Source organism: Rhododendron vialii, chromosome 9a, assembly GCF_030253575.1.
Source record: "Rhododendron vialii isolate Sample 1 chromosome 9a, ASM3025357v1".
In the NCBI taxonomy this organism is placed as follows: domain Eukaryota; kingdom Viridiplantae; phylum Streptophyta; class Magnoliopsida; order Ericales; family Ericaceae; genus Rhododendron; species Rhododendron vialii.
This window is the reverse complement of record NC_080565.1, coordinates 8,194,564-8,210,841: the sequence shown is the minus strand read 5'-3', so window position 1 is coordinate 8,210,841 and position 16,278 is coordinate 8,194,564. Positions and strand designations below refer to the sequence as shown.

The following is a 16,278-nucleotide window of genomic DNA, read 5'->3' as shown; positions in this document are numbered from 1 at the left end:
AGTAAAAATGGCACCAGTAGAGGGTGGTCATAAAAAAGCTGGGATTGAACCTCCAAGTGAATTCTTGACTCTGGTACAGCGTGTGAAATCCGAGATCGTCATCTTTAGATTGACAACGAATCTGCAATGGTGTGGGCTTATCGTTCGGAACGCCGCTAATGATATGAACCCCCACTTTACATGATGCTGGACAACTTATGAGGTAAATTAGTGCGAGGATGGCAAAGGGGAGATGGAACGATCTCAGGTTTTGTATCATCTCTTCGGGTGTGATTTTTGTTTATTTAATTTGTTTTGTGTTGTGCCTTCCTTGCAAATGTACTACATATTTATATACACAATTTCACGTGGAGTATTTAATTTTTCCCTATTTTATATGCCAAAAAGAAGTAAAAGTATGAGACAATCGATCATTGTAATATTATATGCGATTGGGCTACCCATATTTGGAGTGAGATGTTGTGATTATGAAAATATGTACCTAAAAAAGGGGCCCGGATTCAGTCCATTTCCTTCGGATCAGTTCGGTTTATTTGGTGCATCTAGACTGTTCAAAAGTGTTTGGACGGCCTAGATGCACCAAATGGACCGAACTGGTCACTTTTGAACGGTCTAGATGCACCAAATGAACCGAACTGGTCCGAAGCTAAATGGACGGGATCCGAGTCCCTAAAAAAGCCTAATAAATGTATGTATGAGACTTTGAGTCCATTAAAAAAGGGTAGTTGCATTTTTGATCTTCCTTTGTAAAGCAAGCTAATAATCGGAGTTATCTGTAAATGCTATATGGCTTGATTAATGAATTTACTTTTTCTGTTGAAAAATACTAAGGACAAGAGGAGGCAATTTTGCATAAGATTTCATTTTCCTGTTTACTTATGTCTATAGATTGCGGAAATTATCTCAAAGATTATGAATCATTTAAGTTGCAATAATTAATTCTAGTGCTACACCCAATTACACACTTAAACACACATCCACACTCGCATGAGTGGTGGATCTCGCACACACGACACATTCTAGTGCATGCCAGACCCACTATTCATGCTGTGTGTATTTGAGTGTGGTACTAGCAAAGTTGTTTAAGTTAATTGTCACCAGGTTCTATACCTCTGGGGTAATTACATCTCGCCCCCAAACTATCACACCTTTTAAGTTAGACCTTTTGACCACCACAAACTACCTAAACCTTTCAGCTCGGCCCTTTATCAGTAGTTTGTCATATAACGGTTGTAAAGAGCTCAAAATAGTGCTCAAATATTTCTTTTTAAAATACAACTTGAATGCCCTGAATAATATGCATATAAAATTGCATCTCTAACAAAATCAAAGATAAGATCTTTGCATGGACTACGTTTTTTCACTTATACCAATCCACCGAACTCCATAGATATTATCACCATGGACGCCTCGCTATACCTTTGCATCAACAAAATCATCAAAATACAAAATATCTCATCATGTAAAGAAAATTGACAAACATAGGTGTTTAATTTTAATTGATTTGCAGGTTAATGTACAGAGCTGGCCTTGGGGTAAAGTCGGAGGTGCGGCCGCTTTAGGCCTCCAAAATTTAAGCAAAAATTAGGGTCTCACTTCATATAAGTTCTTAATATAGTATATATAATAGTTGTTCTTTGTTATAGCACGAGTCCAGTGCTGGCATCAGTGGCTTGTGCAAACTATTGAAATTGGGAAATCTTGATTCGATTTCCAGAAAGACAATCTTCGACAAAATATATATATTTTCGTGTTTCTCTTGAATTCACGTGTAGATAATATACAACTCTTACAGCCATTATACTACTAATATAAATTTATTATGAAAACTAAGGTTCAAATTTATTGCACACCGTAAATGTTATGCATCTTCTTTTCCATTGGTCAACATCTCAGTCCATCTTCGGCAGTGGTCGCGGGCAACCATCTCCGGCACCGGCGCCGACTACTTTCCCTGCTAACATTTCAATGAACTTCCAACAAAGTCCAATTTCCGACAAACTTTTTAGCACTGACCAATTTCCCGGCAATGATGTGGCGGGAGGGTAAATATATAATTTTTATTTAATGTAAAAGTATTTTTGTCGAGGTGGATCTAGTGGGTTTCAAAATAATTGGGTGGATCTAATTGCGCTCAAAATACGAATAATGGACTAGAGAGTAAATCTCCCAATATTTTATGCCCACATATATGTATAATTTGTAGGAAACTTTTCAATAGAACATACTCACTTAGGGCCCGATTTTAACGCAAGAGCAAAATAAAGGCCCAAAAACTGGTGGTACAAATGTAATTTTCAAAGTTCGTGGGCTAAAATTTATCATAAAATATGGTATACTAGCGTATGCTCGTTCTTGAAGGCACAGTTCGAACAATCAGCACGCGAAACGAATACTAAACTCGCGTGTAATATACGGTTCAAACAATCACCACCACACGCAAATTAATACTAAACTTGCGTGCAGTATACAAACCCGTGTCCAACAGATTCAACTATGCAATAAACAATAATGCAATATATCCATTGATAAACATCATAATCTTAATGAAAAGGAAATGGGTAGCAAATATACAAAGAATGATGGAAGAACTCACCTTGGTGGTTTCAGTAAAGTAGATTTTAGTGGTATTGGACTTCCCGAGAGAGAGAGAGAGAGAGAGAGAGAGAGAGAGAGAGAGAGAGAAGAACGTGAAAATGATATGAACGATGTATAGAAAATTCTATTTTCAGTGATTTCCGTGATGTACGTTTGACAGCCTAGAGAAATAGGAAAAGGAATGTGAAAATGATATGAACGATGTATAGAAAATTCTATTTTTGGTGATTTCCGTGATGTATGTTTGATAGCCTAGAAATAGGAAAAGGAATGTTGGCTTTGATTTCGATGATCTCAGTGGTTTTGTACAAAGGCTATATATGATTTTGATTTTGATTTGAATAATGCCTTAATGAGTGGTTTTGAATACAATGGCTTAATGAGAGTAATTTATGAGAGAGAGAGAGAGAGAGAGAGAGAGAGAGAGAGAGAGAGAGAGAGAAATGTAGGTTAATACATTAGGAAACCTTCATTCCTTTGATCGAACGGCTATAACCTTATCACTAAATACGATTGAACGACTGTAGATGCATCTATGTTTGTATGCATAGACATTTTCGATGAAAAACCACTCTGTTTTATAATGTCGGGGGTGGGGGGCGGCTATTTGCATCCTTTATTTTCTCCATTAGCCCACTTCCTTCATTTACTCCATATAACCCATTAATTTCCTTTCCCCAAATCTTCCTATTAAACTCCTCTCCTCCCAAAACACCAAATCTCCATAGCCACCACCACAAAAGCTACAAACACCGCCCTACCACCGCCACTCCCTCCCCTCCTCTCTTTAAGGTTACTCTCTCTCAAAACGAAACCCACTTGGGAGCCGATCGAGCACTGTGTTTTTTTCGACATAGAATTTTCAATTTTTGAACCAGATTTTCGGCATTTCAGGTCTGAAAAAATGTAATGTTTTTGACATTTGAATACTGTAATATTTAAATAATTTCGACAGTTAATTACTAAAATGTTTATATATTTTCTGCAGTCAATTAACGAAATGTATATATATAGAGGACTGTTCTAATCTTCAGTACTATAATATTGTCAAATAAATTTTTGGTAACCTAATACCGAAGTATATACCAGAATTCGGCAGTTAATTACCAAATTATATATGTATTTTCAATAGATAGTTACCGAAATATATATGTTTTCGACAGTCAGTTACCGAAGTATATACCAGAAGGACAAGTAGGACATTTTGCATTAGGGGCTCATGTTGTAATTATTTGAAAAATTTTAATGGGCTAATGGAGAAAATAAGGGGTTGCAAATAGTTGCCCCTGGGGTGACTTTTGCACTTCCCAAATTGTGTTAACTGCACTCCCCAAAGTTTATAATTTGAAAAGTGCAAAAATCCCAAGGGGAGTACGATTAACAATTTGGGAGTGGGAAAATCAATCTCTTATATTTAAGAGCAGGGTTTGAATAATTTCAAGTGAATATATATATATATAATTTTGAGTCAGCCATTCCACAATCAAGGATGATGAGGATACTCATCAAGGATCACCTACACAGTCTGATTTTGAGTCAGCCATTCCACAATCAATCACACATCACCATTCTCTTGATGTCCTGCATAAACCTTTCTCTATTGATTTTAAAAAATTATATAAAAATTATAAGTCACCCAAAAATGAACAAAAAAGACAAGAATTTCGTAATAAATATAATAAAGAACAACGAGCAGAAATTCGTAGTCAATGGAAAGAATTCATGAATGATACAAGAAGTCAGATCAAAATCTTCAAATATATAAAAAATCATTATGAGAAAAATAATAAAGCAAAAAGGAAAAAAGAAAAGCATGATAGTACTACTGGTACTAGTACTAGCAATGTTTCATTGTCCGTTCTCACCAAAGATGAGATTCCCATCCAAACTTTTCAACAAAAAGTAAAAGAAGTCAAAAAAGAAATTATTTCATTAAGAAATACCCCACCTGGAGATTCTAACTCAATAAACTGTTCAATCAACACCCACAAGTGGTACATCCAACCCAAGTTAGTAATCCAAGATTATACCATAGAAATTCCTACACTAATTGATTCAGGAGCAGATTTAAACTGTATTAAAGAAGAATTAGTACCAGTTAAATATTACCAAAAAACCACTGAACAATTAAGCTCTGCTAATGGTAGTCAAATGCAGATTAGCTATAAGCTACCCAAGGTACATGTTTGCCAGGATAATGTTTGCTTTAAGACATCCTTTTTGTTAGTCAAAAATCTTACTGAAAACATCATCCTAGGAACCCCTTTTCTTACATTGCTATACCCATTTACAATTAGTAACTCTGGTATAACCACTCAACCTTATGGTAAACAAATATCCTTTCCCTTTTTAGAAAAACAGCAACAAAGACAACTAAATCAACTAGAAATAAAAAAAAATCAACTAATACAACTCCAAAAAGAAATTAGACATAAAAAAATTGAGCAACAATTGCAAGATCCAATAGTTACCCAACATATTGACATTTTCAAAGAAAAATTAGAAACACAAGTGTGCTCTAATCTCCCAAGTACTTTTTGGTATAGGAAAAAACACATAGTCACTCTTCCATACATTAAAACCTTTAGCGAAAAACAGATACCCACTAAGGCTAGACCAATTCAAATGAATTTTGAGTTAATGGAAATCTGCAAACAAGAAATTAACAACCTATTAGCAAATAACATTATTAAGAAAAGTAAATCTCCTTGGTCATGCTCAGCCTTTTATGTAAATAAAAATGCCGAAATAGAAAGAGGAGTACCAAGATTAGTAATTAATTACAAACCATTAAATGATGTATTAGAATGGATTAGATACCCGATTCCTAATAAAAAAGATTTAATTAACAGAATTCATACAGCCGTCATATTTTCTAAATTTGATTTGAAAAGCGGATTTTGGCAAATTCAACTACACCCCAATGATACTTATAAAACAGCTTTTGTAACACCATTCGGTCATTATGAATGGAACGTAATGCCTTTTGGATTAAAAAATGCCCCAAGTGAATTTCAGAATATAATGAATGAAATTTTCAACCCATTTAGTCACTTCATTATAGTTTATATTGATGATGTACTTGTATTTTCAAATTCTTTAGAAGAACACTGGAAACATTTAAAATCATTCTTAGAAATAATTAAGAAAAATGGATTAGTCATTTCTGCCCCAAAAATCAAATTATTTCAAAGTTAATCCCCCTCCTTGGACAGATAATCACACTTCGATTGTCCAAAAAGTCAAAAAATATATTAAAATCTTACCTTGTCTTGGCATTCCTACTAGCCATAGTTTCAAAATTATCCAGACTGACGCTTCTAATGCAGGTTATGGAGGAATTCTTCTACAACAGACAGATTCCTCTTCCCCAGAACAGCTTGTCCGATTTCATTCTGGAGTTTGGAATAAAACCCAGAAAAATTACAGTACAATTAAGAAAGAAATTTTAGCAATAGTTTTATGTGTTTCAAAGTTCCAAAATGATATATTAAATAAAAAGTTTTTAATTAGAGTAGACTGTAAAAGCGCAAAATATGTTTTAGAACAAGATGTTCAAAACATTGCTAGTAAACAAATCTTTGCTAGATGGCAAGCTATTTTAAGTATTTTTGATTTTGATATTACATATATTAAAGGAAGTCAAAATTCAATCCCAGATTTTCTTACTCGAGAATTTCTCCTCAATAGTAAATAATTATCATTTGCATGAGGGAGCAGTGAGCTTTGAGGGAGATAGTCATTTATTGAGGGAGCAGTGAGCTTTGAGGGAGATACATCCTAATCTATTTTTTTTTTACAGGAATGGCGGATCAGAAAAAGCAGCTTGCCCTTCCACCAGCAAAATTAACTAATCGATACCAACCACTCAACCAAGTTACCAGCTACAAGTCAGCATTAGCCACAGCCTTCTCCTCCTCAGAACAGAAACAAATCTCTGACCCATTTGATTCACAAATTCAACTCAGTCAACCTAAAATTCCCTATCCAGCCAGAAAAACTGAATATATTTTAAAACCCCAATCCTCCAACCTATTTCATATTGAACCTAGTCACGTCTCAATCACAGACCCTATCCAACTTGCCAAAGCTTATTTCCCACCTGATTGGCACTTTATATATATATATATATATATATATATATATATATGTTTTTGGGTTCTTGATTGATTTGATCAAATTGGAGTCTACAAATGATGGTTGCTTGAAGACCCAGTGTTGCAAACCTTGAAACATTTTTTAGACATGATCAGCATTCTAATATTGGTGGAAGGATTTTTTTTTTTGGAACTGAAAATCATGAATGATGTTTACTCAAAGAAACAAGAAATAAAAAGAACTTGATTATTTGAAACTAATTCGTGGAGTAGTTTTCCAAATGCGTAGATTGGTTACAAACTACTATATACTGTTGACTATACCAGTTACATGCTCTTGCATCTGTTTTGAAGTTAAAGTTGATCAAATTTTACATTTGGTCAATTACATATATCGCAAGAAAGGTTGAATGGATTACCTATATATGTTATCCATTGAAAAAGATATAGTGGCTAAATTTGATTATGAACGCATAATTACTATTTTTGCCGCAAAAAATATGAGATGAGTAATGTTTAAGTAATACATGTCACATTAGTATATAGAATGATTGTCCAAATTTTGTTATTATGCTTTCGTATTACTTGAAGTCTTCTCTTTAAAGGTATTACTTATCTTTTGAAATTTTTAATTGTGAATTATGTAATGGGCCCAATTATAAAACTTCGGATGAGACCAGAAAAATTCATAGTCGGCCCTAAATTCACGGAGGTCTGAATTCATGAACAAAACACAAATATGCAAGGGTTAATTAGCCAACGATTCACATGGGTGTAGAATGGAAATCCAACATGAATCCAATGGGTGCTGAATAATTTAGAGGTAGGGCAACATAAAATCGTAAGCATGTGGTCAATGGCTGTGAGCACAAAAGAGGAGAATTTCTATAAAACTGAACTGATCCAGACCGTGTGCACCTTAAAAGAATTCTCAAAAAAGGAATAAAATTGAAATATGCACAGAAACCTTAGGTATAAACCAATGCTCCTTATCATAATGCTTGTATTCAATTAGAAGGTATAGTTCAAACAGAAGATTACTGTGGACATGAGTCGGCTTTCATCCACAAATAAGTATTATTCGTTACCAATTATTTACTCTCTCCCAGGTCTGATTATCCGTGCTAATAAAAAAGGCATCCTTCTTTGCAAGCCAGTAGTAATCCCATACACAGGATGCCCGATTATTGCAATAATCGCAACGCAATCTGTTATCGTAAACCGCAAAGCTCCGGTATTTGGAACCCCAGTAAAAATGGCAAAAAAACAGAGGCTATGTTCGTTTGGCAAACTTGACTGTGTTTGCCAAAATATCCAAAACGCAAATCACAGTAGTTATTATTTAGTTTGAATTTTGAATTTTAAACTGAGGCAACTCAATTCTGAACTCTCTCTCTTTGAAATGAATGAGAGAGACCAAAAAGTAACTAGGGGGAAAAGAGTAGGGGATCACGTGGCTGATTACGTACAACTTTGGTTGCCGAATTTTTTTTCCTTTACCAAAACAACCATTAACAAAAGTCATTTTGGATAGGGCCTAGATTAATTGTTAGTCTTCCCTGTTAAACTGCGTGTAAACGATTCAGTTAGAAATTTGTTTCAAAGAACACCTAGAAACATTGGATTAAGCTGATTTTTTATAAATTCATTCTTTTTGAAATTATTAAATCGCTCGGAATCATCTGTACGCCATCGGTACCGATATCATTAACAATAAAAATACCCACCCGTAGCTATGCTTTAATTCTCAATAAAGCTAGGGGTATATATGAGCTTGTACATATCATGTACATAAGAATTTTGTGGGGTCCACCCTCAGGTTCCACAAAAATAATTCGAATCGCTAATTATTTTGAAAATATTTTTTTGTAAAGCCTTGTAAAAAATCAACTCAACCGGATATCACTATTGATTTTTCTGAATTTGTAACAAGCGAAACTACTTAACTGTTCAGTTTCGCCCCTACAAATTCCAAAAAAATCCTTACCGATATCGGGTTGAGCTAATTTTTTATAGGACTCCATAAAAAAATAAAAAAGTAATAGACAGTTCGAATAATTTTTGTGGGACCCGAGGTGTGTCCTACAAAACTCATTTATACATAGTATGTACATGGCATATATACACATAGTAGTACTCCATTAATCCTGGGTCTGAGGAGGAATTTGCACAATGAAGAGCCTGAATTTGTTCACCATAACACACAGTTAACACCTCCATTAAAAAGTAAACTGCCACCATATGCATACATTTTATAAAATAGAAAACTCATAATAAAGCCTAATATCAAACAAGAGCTTGGATAATAATTGCAATAATCGCACCCCATCACAAACTGAGAGTGATAATCACCCAAACTGGTAAGCCATCTCTGCTTTCTGGAATAATCGCACCCGCGTCTTCCAACAATAGGATAATGGAAGGAGGCACCATTTCATCAACATGCCTGGTATGACCCACCTAAGGGGTGTAGGCCTCGTCCCATGACGAGTATTTTTTATGCACAACGCTTTTAAACCCAATGACCTGTTCGCTACATGCCGTCCAACAATCATATATGCCCGGGTTCATCCCCACAAACACAACGTAGTAAAAATTCTTTCCTGCCATTCCTAAATCAAAGGCATGTTTAAAATAGAATACACAGAATAAGAAATACTAAACATCGAGTCATAGTTGAAATTTGAAATAATAAACATACAAGGACAACCATCTTGAAATTGGAATAAAACACATGCATGCAGTCATAATTGAAATAGTAAAACACATGGGTGGCTTGGTTGAAACCAAGTTTGGAAGGAAAGAAAAATAAAAAATGAAATTGTAATGCATGAATAACACAAGTAGCTCTAATAGTTTTCCCACATCATTTGGGCAATTTCATTCCGGCGAGTGGCCATCAATGCTAGGTTCTCAGCAGACATGTTGATCTGCTCAACATTTCCTTGTTCCCCATTGGCATCCTCATCTTCATCCTCAGAAAATTCGTCAAAAAATTCATCTCTCCCCGCTCCATTAAGATCCAATTGTGGACAACACAACATGCAGTAACGATTTGAGATTGACGAGCTGGTGGATATTTAGGCATACTTTTGAGTATTGAAAACCTTGCTTTCAAAACACCAAAGCATCGTTCGATAACATTCCTTAACGACGCATGCTTGTAGTTGAATAACTCTTGCCATTGAAACACCGTAGTCACCCCATTCCACTCATTTGGGTGGTACCTTTGGCCTCGATAAGGAGCTAGATACCCTGGCATGTTTGTATATACGGAATCCACCACATAATATTTATCTAAAGCATAAGTGGATTACATTAGTTTAATTACAGTGTATGGCAACAAAAATTTACCATTAATTGGTGAAAGACTTACGGATTGGGGGGTGTGGGAAGTTGTAGGCCAGATTTGACACTGCAGCCATGAAAACACGTCCATCGTGGGCACTCCCTTCCCAACCGGGGTAAACAAAAGTGAACTTCATGTCAAATGAGCATACTGCCATCACATTTTGTGTTTTGGTGGCTTTTCTCCCACGATATACTATTTCTCTATTACTTGGTACCCAAGCGTCAATGTGGGTTCCATCTATTGCGCCAATGCAGTCCTATAAAAATAAACGTAGCCATTACAGAGGATTTTCTATTTTTCCTAACACTTAGCAAAAATATTAGAAATTAGAAATTTGTACCTAAAAATAAGGGTAATATTTGTTGTCATTTAGAATTTCTGAAGGCATGGCGTCAAGATTAGGTGGTTGGATGATGATTGGAGCTACGTTGCAAAGAGCACGACGCATACGCTTGAAGTGCTTGCTTATGGTATCCGTGGAATGTTGGAACCAATGACCAACAACTCTATGTCGTTCGTTATGTCCACATATGTACAAGAACATAGCCAATGATTCCTCAACTGACAATCTCATATGATCCCACTTCAACTCACCCTTATCCACCAACAAACTCACCAATGATTTAAAAGTTTGTTTGTCAACACGTAAAAGGTCCTTTATGGTGGTTGGATGTTGTGTCATCAAAAATTGAGTATAAGTTTGACCTCCCACTGGGAATGTTCGTTGAGGAATTCTGTTGACCTCACCTTCAGAATTTGTTGATAGCATTTCTAGGTCCATCAAATCATCATCACTGCTTTCATGTTCGCGTTCGCGTTCGCGTTCGTGTTCGTGTTCATGTGGTTCGTTTCCACTTGTCGACATGGTTTGGGGGATGCGTAATAATTGAGAATTGAGAATTGAGAATTGACACTAGTTAGAAGAGGAATATATACTTGCAAATGTTCAGGTTCTGCATAATAGTAGTAATAGAAATCTAGGTGTAGTACGTGATTATAAACTACGCAGATTCAAGGCGCCTAAGGATAGGAACAAAACACATGTACTTGTATATCTGTGGTGACTATAATAATATGACATTTGATCGAATATATAAGAATTCGTAACAACTAAACCAAACTCAAATCATTTCTTATACATTTCAGTTTGTATGACAAACTGTAACAACATTGAATAAAATCACCATAAATATTACAAGTTGTCTTTAAAAGAATGCAAATCAGAGTTATCTTTACAAGATTGCAAATCAGACAACGATTTTCCCTTGAGTTTACTGACATCCTAACTTTTGAAAATGATAAAAAGCAAGGTGGACTTGAGTACATTTTGCTACATGCAAGACAACATAAAAAAAACAAGCAATTTCACTAGCATTATGCAATAGCCAAAAATACACTACAGATAGCCAAGAATACACAATAGATTGGCTCCAATCACAGATTACCATAATAGATTTAGTCCATAATAGTCAAACCCGGAAACATACAGAAGTACTTAATTTAGTCTGGAAACAAGACAATACTTGAAACACAAATACTAAACACAAACACAAATTACTAGTACCCGCTCCTCAAAGATTGTTGGCCCAATCCACCCTCGTCTCCGGCTTTATACTAACAAACCCTTTGCATTGACTTTCCTCGCTAAGAAGTTTGTTATAAGCCTTAAGGTACTGTTGGGTACCTATGATGGGTTTTATCTTCTCCAACAATGCAAGGCAATTGGGAATGGAGCATGCTTCTTGGGCCCGACGGCTATCGACCAATAGTCCATAGTACTCTCCCCTCATTTGATTGGCAAAAGTAGTCTTTTCATAAGCTGCTTCTTTTTTCTCAAACCTCATTGACTTAGAGTTGGTCCCGCCACTTCCATCCGACTTGCTCTTGCCCATTGATACACTGTCCTCCCTCTTGATAGGCTTTCCTATTTCATACATGGCTATTTCCTCCTCATATGTTGGGGTTTTTAGGGATGATGATTGGCCTAATGCACCATTGGCCAATGAGCTCTCAAGTAGCTCCTGCAGCTGGTCATAGTGGTTAAGGCCTTTTTGACGGTATTTAGCCGCACCAGGATGTCCCTATAAGGAAGTTAAGGAAGCGGGAACGATAAGTGCTATATGGGCCATAAACTTAGGTCACTTAAGTTAATACATGAGTACCTAAAGTTGACATACCTGGACGTACGTTTGCCACACGATTTCGGATGCTGTGACCGTTTGGGATGCAATGTCCCAACCACAACTAGTATTTTTCACTAAATCATCCAAAATCCTATACTCTTGTTTAAGGCGAACAAACTTTTGGTGGACCTTCGTAGGAGTATACCCTGTTCTCCCCGTCCTCACAAGCAACTCATTGTAAATTGCACACCATTGCAAGTCATTGAATACTCTTTTCTTTCTAGAGTTGGACCCTTGCTCCTTCCTAGCCTTCTCGAGCATTATTTGAATGAATATTTGAGTGTTGACGAAACTCCAATTGTCATCATCAAGTTTCTTACAATCCATCGTAGGCTTACATGAGAGAGAGAAACATGGCTGATTTAAGTTGTGGCATGAAAATTAATTACCTAAAACCTTCTAACCTATAAGTTCACTAAATGTTAAAAGCTTGTAAAACTGGTTTCCCATTCCTGATTCCATGTCAATAATCTATAAGTTCACTATAAAAGCACATAGAATAGTACCACTTGGACGCTGTTCTCGCCGATGACAGAGTTTGCCGAGGACGTAGGAGATGGAGTAGCTCGTTTCCTCTTTAAATTGGAGTTGGGGGGTCAAGCTTGCCTACAATGAGACAAATCAGATCGCCAAAAATCAAACCAATACATGCTATATGTATAAGAGATATCCATGTTATATGTATAAGAAAATAACATAAACTAGTAAAGTAAGTGTACTAATTTTAGTAACAACTACAGTTCTACCCTTTCTTTCCATAAAATTCCAATATAACCTTACTTAAATCAAAAAGCCGAAATCAACTTCTGAAAATGTGTGTATTTTAAGACAAAGATGGGTGCATACCATTTGCCTCACCAAACATGAAAGGGATTTTCTCCCAATTTCACAAAATAGAATAACATCTTACCTCTAGATTTTCGAACGTAGGTAGACCTAAAGACCCATTTACCGCATCGCCAACCGGTTATGCTTGGCTCGTCCGTTGAGTTTCTGTTCATGGTGCTATGGGCCTTCATAGTTTTACAAAGTGAAGGTTTTGTCCATTCTTATACTGCAAATTGCTCGTAGGGGTCTTCAATTGAATAGCAGGTGGTTGTAGGTCAAGTCGAACCTGTTTCTGCAGGTCTTCCAAATTCCATTGGCACAGCCTTTGCACAACTGGATGGAGAGAGAGAGAGAGAGAGAGAGAGAGAGAGAGAGAGAGAGAGAGAGAGAGAGAGAGAGAGAGAGAGAGAGGGCTAGGGGTTAGAAGAAGATTTTAGTGTGAGATTAGCAATAAAGAAGAAGTCAGACCCGAGAGAGAGAGAGAGAGAGAGAGAGAGAGAGAGAGAGAGAGAGAGAGAGAGAGAGAGAGAGAGGGGGAAAGGAAGGGGGGCGGGGGGTTGGAAGAAGAACGAATCTCGGGGACGGGAAAGAAGATTAGAAGAAGTCAGATGGAGTTCCTTTCCAACCAAAGTCGTCAAAGAAAGTAGTTGAAAGAGATTAAAGATTGCAGTCGGTGCACAGCTGTAGCGGACCCCACCCTTGGCTTCCTTGTGCTTTGTAGCGGGAAACAGCAAAAAAAAGAAGAAGGAAATACTCAAACGATCAAAGATTTTGAAAATAATTTTAAACTAAATTAAAGAAAATAGTTAAACGAACATAGCCAGAGTGGTTTACCAGATATTGGGAGTGAACCTCTAAGTCAACTCTTTGTTTGTTCTGAGAGTGTGCATTCCTATGTCGTCGTCTCTAGATTGACGACGGACCTACAACGGCGCAGGGTAGTTGGGAAGGCAACTGGTGACATGAACTCCGGTTTTGTTATATCCCAATGTTCGAGAAGCGAGATAAAGGGTTAGAATTGTTGGGAATGCTTTGTATTCTTAGTCCCACATTGGTTAATTATGTTGTTCCCGTTTTTGTAGCATATTATAAATAGGGCTTTTGGAGAACTTCTAAAGTATCTTTTGGGCTTTCATATTGTGGCCTTTCTAGAGTTACGGATTATAGTCGGCTCTTTGTATCTCTTCTTCACGTTGGTTAGTGAATCTTCTCTCTCCTCGCCCGTGGACGTACCCATCTTGGAGAACCACATATATCTTGTGTCTTTGTGATTTCTTGTTTAGTTTTTCAATTTCTCGTTCTTAGCTTGCATTCATAGCGTTTGTTACAACAAACTGGTATCAGAGCCTTAGGTTGCAAAATCTAGGGTTTCGTTTCCAATTGTGGCTATGGCAGCTAAATTCGAGATTGTGAAGTTTGATGGACAGAGCAGTAGTTTCAGTCTTTGGAGAGTAAAGATGAAGGCTCTGTTAACCCAACAAGGATTGCACAAGGCTTTGTTAGGCAAGACGAATTCTGGAATCAAAGAGGAAGATTGGAATGATACAGATGCCAAAGCTTTGAGTTCTGTTCAGTTGAGTCTAGCAGATGACGTTCTTCGCGAGGTGGAAGAAGAAACTTCACAAGCAGGAATTTGGCTGAAGTTGGAAGGCATATATATGATGAAGTCACTCACCAACAGGTTATATCTCAAACAACGTCTTTATACGTTTCGTATGCCAGAAGGTATACCTGTTAAGGATCATTTAGATGAGTTCAATCGTATTATTATGGATCTGAAAAATATTGATAGTAAAATTGAGGATGAGGACCAAGCCCTAATTTTGCTATGTTCTTTACCACTTTCGTATGAGCACTTTGTTATAACCCTATTGTATGGCAAAGACACGATATCCATGGAGGATGTTAAGGCTAGTCTTTATTCGAAAGAATTATGGAAAAAAATGTCAGGTGAGGGTGATGCACATGCGGAGGGTTTGTTTGTTAGGGAAAGAATAACAGAAAGGGAGAAGTCGAGTAATAGGGGAAGATCTAGGTCATCAGGTAAGAAGAAGGAAAAGTGCAATTATTGCAAGAAACCCAGGCACTAGAAAAGTGACTTTTTAAAACTCAAAGAGAAGGAAAAAGAAGATCACAAAGGGGGTAAAGTAATTGATGGAATTGCTGAAAGTTCAGATGAGTCAAATAACGTGTTATCAGTTACAGAGGGCGATTCTCGCTCTAAGACCGAGTGGGTTCTAGATTTTGGATGTTCATACCACATGTGTCTGCATAGAGAGTGATTTTCTACTTATGAGGCGGTTAATGGTAGTACAGTTTTAATGGGCAACAACATGGCTTGTAAAACTGTTGGTTCGGGAATGATTCTGCTTAGAATGCATGACGGTATTGTTAGGACTTTATCTGAGGTTCGACATGTTCTAGATTTGAAGAAAAATCTTATTTTTCTGGGTGCTCTTGATTCCCATGGTTGCAAATTCCTCAGTGAAGGTGGAGTTTTGAAAGTCTTAAGGGGTGTATTAGTACTGATGAAGGGTCAGAAGCGTGGTAACCTCTATACACTCCAGGGCAGTACAGTTTGAGGTGCAGCAGCAACGGTTGCTTCATCCAAGGTTTCAAATTCAGACTTGACTCGTTTGTGGCATATGCGCCTTGGGCATATGAGCGAGAGGGGCATGACAGTTTTGAGCAAACAGGGTTTGCTATGTGGCCAGAAAATTGAGAAGCTGGATTTCTGTGAGCATTGTGTCTACGGCAAGCAGTGCAAGGTAAAATTCAGTACAGCTGTTCATCGCACCAAAGGCACGGTGGATTATTTTCACTCGGATCTTTGGGGTCTCGCAGAGGTAACTTCTAAAGGTGGTTTTCGATATTTTATGAGTATTATCGATGATTTCTCTCATAAGGTTTGGGTGTCTATGTTGAAACATAAGAGTGACGCCTTTAATACATTCAAACAATTTAAAACTTTGATTGAGAATCAGACTGGTAAGAAATAAAACGTTTAAGAACTGATAATGGTATGGAGTTTTGTCTTGACGAATTTGATAGGTTCTACAGTGATGAGGGCATTGTGAGGCATCACACAGTCAGAAAAATCCCTCATCAGAATGGTGTGTCTGAACGAATGAACAGGACTCTTTTAGAGAAGACACGTTGTATGTTGTCTAATTCCGGATTGGGCAAAGAATTTTGGGCTAAAGCCATTTCCACAACATGC

At 36.9% G+C, this 16,278-nt stretch overlaps 2 protein-coding genes across 2 annotated transcripts; both read right to left on the bottom strand.

Moving 5' to 3' along the window:
- Window positions 1–9,544: 9,544 nt before the first annotated feature.
- Window positions 9,545–10,201, bottom strand: LOC131299574 (uncharacterized). The gene is made up of 3 exons (XM_058325160.1): window positions 10,072–10,201; window positions 9,878–9,992; window positions 9,545–9,764 (listed from the first exon to the last, which is right to left on the bottom strand). Exons 1-3 carry the CDS (start codon window positions 10,199–10,201, stop codon window positions 9,545–9,547), a joined length of 465 nt encoding a protein of 154 aa, XP_058181143.1.
- A 1,144-nt stretch (window positions 10,202–11,345) lies between these two features.
- Window positions 11,346–12,617, bottom strand: LOC131300359 (L10-interacting MYB domain-containing protein-like). Its single transcript, XM_058326151.1, has 2 exons — window positions 12,225–12,617; window positions 11,346–12,128 (listed from the first exon to the last, which is right to left on the bottom strand). Exons 1-2 carry the CDS (start codon window positions 12,555–12,557, stop codon window positions 11,619–11,621), a joined length of 843 nt encoding a protein of 280 aa, XP_058182134.1. The 5' UTR covers window positions 12,558–12,617; the 3' UTR covers window positions 11,346–11,618.
- Between the last annotated feature and the right edge of the window lie 3,661 nt (window positions 12,618–16,278).